This window comes from Peromyscus californicus, unplaced genomic scaffold (genome assembly GCF_007827085.1).
Source record: "Peromyscus californicus insignis strain IS unplaced genomic scaffold, ASM782708v3 Scaffold_5__1_contigs__length_169319896, whole genome shotgun sequence".
NCBI lineage: Eukaryota > Metazoa > Chordata > Mammalia > Rodentia > Cricetidae > Peromyscus > Peromyscus californicus.
This window is the reverse complement of record NW_026294573.1, coordinates 18,383,944-18,394,382: the sequence shown is the minus strand read 5'-3', so window position 1 is coordinate 18,394,382 and position 10,439 is coordinate 18,383,944. Positions and strand designations below refer to the sequence as shown.

At 47.0% G+C, this 10,439-nt stretch overlaps 1 protein-coding gene across 1 annotated transcript; it reads right to left on the bottom strand.

Moving 5' to 3' along the window:
* Positions 1 to 279: 279 nt before the first annotated feature.
* On the bottom strand, positions 280 to 4,245 carry Rpl11 (ribosomal protein L11). The gene is made up of 6 exons (XM_052718131.1): positions 4,151 to 4,245; positions 3,108 to 3,258; positions 2,212 to 2,318; positions 1,753 to 1,884; positions 603 to 713; positions 280 to 349 (listed from the first exon to the last, which is right to left on the bottom strand). The coding sequence occupies exons 1-6, from the start codon at positions 4,154 to 4,156 to the stop codon at positions 320 to 322; spliced, it is 537 nt and encodes a 178-aa protein (XP_052574091.1). The 5' UTR covers positions 4,157 to 4,245; the 3' UTR covers positions 280 to 319.
* Positions 4,246 to 10,439: the final 6,194 nt, after the last annotated feature.

The window sequence follows — 10,439 nt, the reverse complement described above, 5'->3', positions numbered from 1 at the left end:
GGAGCGCTCACTGGGACATGAAACATGGACCCAGCCCTTAGTTACAACTAATCCAAATCCTAACCCCACCCCATACCTCTCAAAACCCATTTAAACTGGGACCACTGCACCACAGGCCATCCATAGGGCATGTAAGCACAATGCTCGGCTCTGAGCTGCAGGCAAACACGGGAGTCCAGGACGCAGGCTGCACCAGCAATTCTCATCGAGGCTGTAAGTGACTGAGGTCCCAGGATCTGAATGTGGCCAGACTCCTTTCACAAACACACAACAGTAACATGCATTTCTGAGAAAATTTTATTGGCCTTTTGGATAAAATTTATTTGCCAGGAAGGATGATCCCATCATACTGAAAGAGAAGAAATTGTATTTTTCAGAACAGGAGGCAACAACAGCAAGAACAACAGCAAAAACTAACGTCTGAGAATTCTGATTCCAGCTACCTACACTCAGACCTGGGCCTTCCTTTTCAACCACCAACCCTGGGAGCCATTTTACAAATTGCCCATATAATCTACCTTTAAACAAGCTACCCACCAAACAGCACTATATGCACAGCTCCCAATCCCAGCACCAGTTCACGGGAGACAGATCAGCTTTACCTTCTGCTGGAACCAGCGCATGGCCTCCTCTTTGCTGATTCTGTGCTTGGCCCCAATGCAGCCTGTCCTGCGCTTCTTGTCTGCGATGCTGAAACCTGGCCTACCCAGCACCTGTGCCAGGAACAACCAACAGTCATCCAGCCAGCTTAGGGTCAACAGTGGACAGACAAAACTCACACACTGGAGACTCCTTTTTAAGTTGCCTGGAAACTTAATGGACTCTGACATCTCCAAGTTGGCAGAACTGTGGCTGGCTTCCCAGACAACACAAACTACAGACGCATGCTCTGCAGGCTGGAACCTTCCCCACCCATTTCCAAGCGTGTAGAGGATCCACAACTGTTCCCCAACCTTCTAACTCCAGTCTCTAGAGGGTTTGGATTCCCTTGCACATACATGGTGCAGATGTACAAACAGGCAAAAACACCTATACACATAAAAATAGAATTTGGCGTGTGTGGTGGGGTCAGGACAACACATCCAACCAACTGTGCCAGTAGATCCCAGAATCTTAACACACAGGAGATGTAGGCAGGGAGTCTGGCTCAAAACAAAAACCTACAACATGTGTAATGCGGAAAAATTTAAATTCTAAAAGTACAAAGGAACACATCTTCACCCCCCACTTGCTCAAAAGCACTCCCCAAAGCTCTGCCGCCCTGACCTGAGTTCCTCCCTCACTGATGTCTAGGTGTCTGAATCTTAGGTGCTAATGTTTCTCACTTTTACTTCTGCCTCTTTACTCTTATAAAGGAAAACATTGTGGTAAGTCATTTCCACATGAAAATCCCCACTGAGTACATGTGCGCACCACCCACACCTGTGTCTGTCTTCTGCATGGAACTCAGGTGCCTAAGGAAGGAATGGGGACAGGGCGGCCACAGTCCAGCCAACTCCAAGACCAGGAGCAGCACAGCACCACACCCCGGAGAGCTTCACACTGGCAAGGACTATCTGTCTTGTGTGGTGCTGAACTTCTATACTTGCCGCAAACAAGGCCCTTCCTCTCAAGGTGTACACACAGGCAGACAAGACACAAGGCTTCAACCCAGCACCCCAACATCCCAACATCAAGACAGCACGTGTGACCAAGAGCGGCAGCTGGCACCCCTCCTCACAGGCAGCTCAGGAAAAGGGTACAGAACCATACCACATAGAAGTCCAGGCCGTAGATCCCAATGCTTGGGTCATATTTGATGCCCAGGTCAATGTGTTCTTGAATCCCAAAGCCAAAGTTTCCAGTATCTGAGAAGTTATTTTTCCGCAACTCATACTCCCGCACCTGAGGAGAAAAATGCAGCAATCGTGTTACTTGCCACGTTCAAGTGCCACACAAATACCTATTCAAAGGAACACCCAGTAGGGCCAGAGCAAACCAAGTCTATGTAATCTGGTCAGGAGCACAGGCTACCTTTCCCCTAAACAAAACCACCTCCTAGATTGCATCAAATGATCCCAACTTCCAAAGGGCAGAGAAAAACCCAGCAAAGAATGGGAATCCAAAGAACAGACTGGCATCTTTAAAACACCAACCAAAATACAGCTCAGCACTGCTGACTGTGAACCTCATCTCTGACTTTGCAACTGCCCACACATGGACCAGCCTCACCTTCAGGCCCTTCTCCAGAATCTCCTCTGCCTTGGCTCCACGGACAGTGCAGTGAACAGCAATCTTCTCATTTCTCCGGATGCCAAAGGACCTGACGGTGTATCTAGCTGCAGGCAGAGGACAAAAGTCAGGTAATGTCACACCCCCACCGCACTCACTGCTCCCCCAGCAGCTCTGATGCAAGCATCTACTCACATTCTACGTGGTGTTCTAATGTGTAAATCAACTTCATCTATAACACAGAAAACACATTTTTCGATTTCTAATTTACCCAGCCATACTTCAGGACTAAGAACCCAAAATACATTCAAGTCTCTGGAGTTGACCATAGTTAAGTCAGAGGCACAAGAGAACTGGTATGTTCAGAGAATTTCAAATGCAGCTCAGGCTAGCCTTTAACCGGCAGCAATCCTCCTGCCTTCAGCTGGGGTAATAGGATTACAGGTGTGGGCTACCACACCCATCTCATCATCATACTCTTAAGAAAACACAGCTCTAATGTGCAGGACCCTGCGTTCAATATCCAGGACCACCAGATGTCAGCCTGAAGAATACACCTTGATAAAAGCTGTACAGATGTTGAGGTCAGCTTGCCTAAGCTCCCTGGCGGTACTAGGTAAGAAACACAGAACACCCAAATCCCACTCACAGCAGAACCTGGGCTTCACTTAATGCTAATGCCACAAAAACGAGGGAATCACAATCCCTTTTATGCAGATAAAAGGAAGCTGAGGTAGAGAGCATAAAGGTAGAGGTAGGAAGCACAGATAGGTTCCCGCCAGTCAGGCCGAGCACTACACCCTCCTCCAGCTCACCTTAAAGGTTGCGCTGGTGTTCTGGTTAGATGAACCAAGGTCCTCTGCCCGCCCCTCCCCAGCCAGCCTGCCATCACTCACCTTTGGAAAACACAGGTGTCTGGCCTGTGAGCTGCTCCAACACCTTGGCGGCCCGGGTCAGCCTGTCTCCGCTCTCCCCAACACAGATATTGAGGCAGAGCTTGCGGATACGAAGTTCCCGCATGGGGTTCTCCTTTTCGCCTTGATCTTGCTGCAAGAGAGCAGTCACACACGGCAGTCAACACCCTCAGGCCCTGTCAGTGTCTTCTAAACTTGCACATCGTCCCAAATCCTACGGACGCTCTCTGGAAAAGGGTCTCGGCTTATCATAGGCTTAGGAAGCACGAAGGGAGATCAGCATGTCTCTTCCTCCCCGCGCGGGGCGGACGGGACACTCAAGAGTAAGCCTGAACCCTAAGGGGGTCCCTATGCAGGGTTAACAGTGACTACGGCTTAAAAAGAGCCAACCAGGCCGGGCGGTGGTGGCGCACGCCTTTAATCCCAGCACTCGGGAGGCAGAGCCAGGCGGATCTTTGTGAGTTCGAGGCCAGCCTGGGCTACCAAGTGAGTTCCAGGAGAGGCGCAAAGCTACACAGAGAAACCCTGTCTCGAAAAACCAAAAAGAGCCAACCAGACAAGAACGAATACAATGTAACCCTAAAAGCACAAACAGGAAACACGCGCCTGAGCGACATCCCTTCTTCCCCTTCCCTCTCGCATTCCGAAGCTGTCCGCGGCGCTGGGCCCAAAGCCGGCGCCATCCCCGAGCGTAGGAACGGCAGGAGCTCCGCAGCACCCAGCAAGCTTCACGTCCCCTGGACGGAGGACGGACACCGGGCTAGCGCGGCACGTCCCGCTCGCGCTCACGGCAGCCCCCAGACCCCGCGCCTGGGCCCCCGGGGCCGCTAACCTCAACCCCTTCCTAGAACGGGAGGCGGCGTGCCGGGCGAGCCCCGCGCCCGCACAGCCATGCCGGTCTCAGTGCCACCAGCATGGCGGGCTCCGTCCTCCTCCGGGCACCGGCAGGAAAACCCCCCCTGGGCTCCGCTGGCCTCGGATGGAGAGGGATGGAAGGGAGGCAAAGGCAGATCGGGCCCACTCACCGTCATGTCGAAGAAAAAGGAAGAGAGAGCAGGACTTCCGGCCCCGTGGCCTTATGGGCCAGGAGGCGGGCGTTTGAGCGGGGCTAACAAACGAGACGAGAGTGAGGAAGAGAGGCACGGCTGTCGTAGAGCAGCGCCGTCTAGTGGATGGTACTAGGAACTGCAGTGGAAGACAGGTCCTGGGTTGCCCAATGCTTTTGAAAACCAGGTACCTGGGCGGTGGTGGCGCACGCCTTTAATCCCAGCGCTCGAGAGGCAGAGCCAGGTGGATCTCTGTGAGTTCGAGGCCAGCCTGGTCTACAGAGCGAGATCCAGGACAGGCACCAAAACTACACAGAGAAACCCAGTCTCGAAAAACCAAACACCAAAAAAAGGAAAAAAGAAAAAGAAAACCAGATAGACTGGTTATGTCCTTGAGTCCATGACTCCATGAACGATCCCAGGACCTGGCTGGTTCTTGAGTGAGGACACTGCCCAAGGTTTATTAAAACCAGTCGTGTTAGCCGGGTGGTGGTGGCGCACGCCTTTAATCCCAGCACTCGGGAGGCAGAGCCAGGCGGATCTCTGTGAGTTCGAGGCCAGCCTGGGCTACCAAGTGAGTTCCAGGAGAGGCGCAAAGCTACACAGAGAAACCCTGTCTCGAAAAACCAAAAAAAAAAAAAAAAAAAAAAAAAAAAACCAGTCGTGCAATGGGCTAGAGAGAAGATTCAACAGTTAAGTGAAAAACCCTAACCCTTCAGGCTTACACCCCCAAGCCCCAGGAAATAAGGAACTAAAAAGAAAACTAGTTCCAAGGGCCACCTGACTCAGCCATTATTCAACCTGCCACAATGTAACAATGTAAAAAGATCTCTGTTAAGAGATGTGCTCTACTGTGACTGGGATAGTTGCAAGTGTTCCAGGAAGGACCACTGTGACCTTTGTGTGTAAACTCCACTCCCGCCCTGATACCCCCTTGAGGTTTCAGGAAGAATGTACATACGGACGTGACTGTACCCACTCTGTGGTCAGACCATGATCTTGTGAAACGAAATTGTATGGGAATTGTAATCTTATGGCTTTTGTGGGTTTTTCCTTTAAAAGTCCCCATGGGGCTGCAGTAAGATGCGGCTCTTGCTCTTTGGAGCAGAGTTTGCCCATCTGTACAGTCGCTGATAAACCTCTTGCTATTGCATCAACTGGACTGGAGTCTGGGTTCTTGGGGCGCCCACTCGAGACCCTAAACCTTTGAGGTCCAACATTAAGAACATTGTTGTTCTTGCAGAGGACCTTGGTTTGGATCCCAGCATGCACGTGGCATCTCAAAACCGTCTGTACCACCAGTTCTAGGACAGACCTCTCTTCCAACATCTACAGACACCAGACACACAAGTGGTGCACATACAAATAAGCAAAAATTTCAAAAATACACCAGGCAGTGGTGGCACATGCCTTTAATCCCAGCACTCGGGAGGCAGAGCCAGGCAGATTTCTGTGAGTTCAAGGCCAGCCTGGTCTACAGAGCGAGATCCAGGACAGGCACCAAAACTACACAGAGAAACCCTGTCTCAAAAAATAAAAAAAAAAAAAAAGAATTTCATACCTGAGCACTATATTTATATCATCTCCACTCCCACCTCTTCTCCACAGCGTATCCCGTGTCCCTCTATTTCCTTTCAAACTTGTGACCTCCTCTTCAATTATTTATTGTTTTGTGTGTGTGTGTGTGTGTGTGTGTGTGTGTGTGTGTGTGACACAAAGTCCATTTAGTGTTGCTCAGATGTACATGTGCTTAGGGCTGATCATTTGGGATTGGGTAATTTATCAACGATATGACACTGGAGAAAACTAAGTAGCCCACCTAGTCGGAAGACCTCAGTTTGAGCCCCTGAACTCACATGGCGGGAGGAGAGAACAGACTTCTGCAGCTATCTTCTGGCTTCCACAAGCATGCTGTTGCACCTACGTATGCCACATTAATCAAAATAAATAAATAATTAAAAAAAATGGTTGGGAATGTAGCCCTGGTTTGATAGAGCACTTGCCTAGCACACACAAAGCTCTGGGTTCCACCCTGTTCTACGTTCATGCTGTTGCTGTGATCAAACATTCTGACCAAAAACAACTTAGGGTAGGAAAGGCTTTATTTCATCTGTGTTACAGAATGCTGTCAAGGGAAACTTAGGCAGGGACTCAAGGCAAGAGCCTGAAATAGAAGCCATGGAGGAATGCTGCTTGCTGGTTCTCTCTCAGGATCATGCTTAACTTGCTTTATTATGTAGCTCAGGACCACGGGCCAGCTGGATTTAGGCAATTTCCTCAATTGAGGCTTCTCCCCCTAAGGTGACTTGGAGCTGTCTCAAGTTGACAATTAAGGCAAACCAGGGCACATCCCCAGAACAATGAAGACTGGATGTGATGACACATGCCTATAATCCCAGTACTTCAGAGGTAGAGGCAGGAGGGTCAGAAGTTCAAGGTCATTCTCAGCTACATACTATGAGACACAATCTCAAAAAATAAACAAAAATAACTCAGACTTGTAAGAAAAAAGAGTATGTCTTTCTCTTCCTTGTAGGGAACAGTTGAGGATCAGAATACATTGCCCACAGTCCGGTGACTGGCTAAGGACCAAATCAGAAGATGATAAGTCCAGTGTCCCCCAGTTCTCCGTGAGGGTAGAGTGGAGATTGGCTCTTCAATTGGCCTTGACAACTCACTTGTTTCTCTGCTACCTCACAGATCCACACCAGTCTAGAAGGTCAACATCATCTCCATCTTAAAGATGGATAAATATGGTCTCAGATGTCTCAGCAACTCTTAGGAGTTGGGCCTAAACCCTGACATTGAGTACAATGACCACAAGCTAACATGTTGTGTTCTTTTAGCCTCTAGAACTTGATACCTAATAACATTTCAGGACATAAGAACAGGCTCCCCCTACTCTTTTGAGACTGGGTTTCTTGCATCCCAAGCTGTCCTTGACCCTCCTATGTAATGAAGGATAACCTTGAATTTCTGACCCTCCGACCTCTCCCTCCTGAGTCCTGGACTATAGGAATGCACAACCATACATGATTTATGCAATGTGGTAGATCAAACCCAGGGATTGCTCACACAAGGCAGGTACTCTACCAACTGAGATACAAAAACCCACTTAGGAACTTGGAGTAGCGGTGCCCACCTTTGATCCCAGCAATCAGGAGGCAGAGCTAGGGGGTTTCTGTGAGTTCAAGGTCAGTCTTGCAGAGGTAAGGAGGTCTGCAGGCTTTCTGGTCAGCAGGGAAACAGAATGAAATTCAGTTCAGCTTTACTTAGTAACCAGCATTGGTTCACATTTCGAGAGTCTGACACCAGTTGGCTTATTTAAGAACAGCACTGCTGTGGGATGGTCTTTCTGTAGGCTGTGAATGTGTGTTGCTACTACTGGTTAATAAAGAAGCTATTTTGGTGCCTATGGTAGGGGAGGATAAGAGTGAGGTGGGGAGGCAGAGCGGCCCAGAGGCAGGCAGAGCAGCGGCAGAGAAGCAGTCCTAATAAAGACCAGAAACTGAGCTATTACCCGCTGAGGAGTTAGTGAAAACAAGGAGATTAAGAGCTTGGAACAGGGACGCCTTTAATCCCAGCACCCGGGGAAGGAGCCATCTCCATGGGACGAGACCAGAACGGATCCCAACACTCTGTCTGAGGCCAGCCCAGGGCCCAGTTGCGGATCCTGCGAAACCCAACAACTTGGAAGTGTTGGCGAGACTACCCTGCTCAGCTGAAATCCATCCAGGAGAGGATTCAGAATCCTACAGTCTGCAGTCTGAGGAAACAAGATCAGCTGAGGAGTTAACGAATGAGCAAAACATGACCTGAGAACACAAAAGAAGGCGTTGCCCAGCCACCGAATCAGATCACCAGAATCATAAGCCTACACTACACCGACTGGGAACAGGTAAGCCCCCATCTCCGGACCGGCAGATCAGATCTCTAGCCCCTAGGCCCTACCCATCGGAGTCCCAGGGACCAGACAGCTACCTTTCCCTGCTCCTCCACAAAAAAAAAAAAAAAAAAAAAAAAAATCAACCTCTATGAACCTAACAACCACTGAAACCATAAGCACACCTGCACCAACTGGGAACAAGTGCTCCCTGAGACAGAAGCCACTAACACTGATTGGACTAAGCTGCTCCCGAAGAAACAGAGCCCAACCACACTGATTTAACCAAGAACTCCTAGTGGACCAAGACTAACAATTAGAACAAGAGAGACACCTTCAGACACAGACACTGCCTGCACCTAGCAGAGGAAGAGATGAATAGAAGCCAGCGCAAAAATACAGGCAACAACATAAAGACCCATATGACATCAGAACCTAGCGATTCTACACCTGCAAGACCTGAACATACCAAGGCAGAAGAAGCAGAAGAAATCAATCCTAAAAATGAGTTTAAGAAGATGATAGAGCCGGGCAGTGGTGGTGCACGCCTTTAATCCCAGCACTCGGGAGGCAGAGCCAGGCGGATCTCTGTGAGTTCGAGGCCAGCCTGGGCTACCAAATGAGTCCCAGGAAAGGCACAAAGCTACACAGAGAAACCCTGTCTCGAAAAACCAAAAAAAAAAAAAAAAAAAAAAAAAAAAAAAAAGAAGATGATAGAGACCCTTAAAGAGGAAATGAAAAATTCCATTAAAGAGGAAATGAAAAACTCCATTAAAGAGGAAATGAAAAACTCCATTAAAGAGGAAATAAAAAAATTCCCTTAAAGAAATGGAAGAAAAAACAAACAAAAAATTGGAAGAAATCAAAGAAAGCCAAGAAAAAGTAATTAAACAGATGAAGGAAACAATTCAAGATTTGAAAATTGAAATTGAGACAATAAAGAAAACACAAACTGAGGGAATGCTGGAAATAGAAATCCTGACTAAACGAACAGGAACTACAGAAGCAAGCATAATGAACAGAATGCAAGAGATGGAACAGAGAATATCTGACACTGAAGACACAATAGAGAAAATAGATTCGTCAGTCAAAGAAAACACTAAAGGCAAAAAAGTCGTAACACAAAACGTCCAAGAAATTTGGGACACCATGAAAAGACCAAACCTAAGAATAATGGGATAGAAGAAGAAGAATACCAACTCAAAGGCACAGAAAATATATTCAAGAAAATCATAGAAGAAAACTTTCCTAACCTAAAGAAATACCTATGAAGGTACAAGAAGCTTACAGAATACCGAGTAGGCTGGATCCAAAAAAAAAAAAAAAAAAAAAAAAATCCCTTGCCACATAATAATCAAAACACTAAACATACAGAACAAAGAAAAAATATTAAGAGCCGCAAAAGGAAAAAGACCAAGTAATATATAAAGGTAGACCCATCAGAATAACACCAGGCTTCTCAATAGAGACTATGAAAGCTAGAAGGTCCTGGACAAATGTTATGCAGACACTAAGAGACCACGGATGCCAAACAAGACTACTATACCCAGCAAAACTCTCAATCACCATAGATGGAGTAAACAAAATATTCCACGATAAAACCAGATTTAAACAATACCTGTCCACAAACCCAGCCCTAAGAAAGCAATAGAAGGAAAAATCCAACCTAAAGAAGATAAACACACCCAAGAAAACTCAGGCAATAGATAATCCCACACCAACAAAAACCAAAGAAGGAAAATGCAACACTACCACAAAAAAAATAACAGGAATTAACAATCACTGGTCATTAATATCCATCAATATCAATGGTCTCAACTCACTTATAAAAAGGCACAGGCTAACAGAATGGATAAGAAAACAGGATCCATTCTTCTGCTGCATACAAGAAACACACCTTAACTTCAAAGACAGACACTACCTTAGAGTAAAGGGCTGGAAAAGGCTTTCCAATCAAATGGACCTCAGAAGCAAGCTGGTGTAGCTATTCTAATATCTAATAAAATAGACTTCAAACTAAATTCAATCAAAAGAGATCAGGATGGACATTACATATTTATCACAGGAAAAATCCACCAAGATGAAGTCTCAATTCTGAACATTTATGCCCCAGATACAAAGGTACCCACATTTATAAAAGAAACATTACTAAAGCTTAAATCACACATCAAACCCCATACATTAGTAGTGGGAGTTTTCAACACACCACTCTCACCAAAAGACAGATCTAACAGACTGAAACTTAACAAAGAAATAAAGGACCTAACAGATGTTATGACTCAAATGGACTTAATAAATATCTATAGCACATTCCACCCTAACACAAAAGAATATACCTTCTTCTTAGCAACCCATGGAACCTTCTCAAAAATTGACCACATGCTT

What these genes read in the sequence shown, in the direction of transcription:
- Rpl11 (XM_052718131.1), bottom strand. An exon ending in GACACCTGTGTTTTCCAAAG is followed by an intron (nt 2,319 to 3,107) that starts GTGAGTGATGGC and finishes CTCTGCCTGCAG; the next exon opens with CTAGATACACCGTCAGGTCC. An exon ending in TGCGCTGGTTCCAGCAGAAG is followed by an intron (nt 350 to 602) that starts GTAAAGCTGATC and finishes CTTCTCTTTCAG; the next exon opens with TATGATGGGATCATCCTTCC.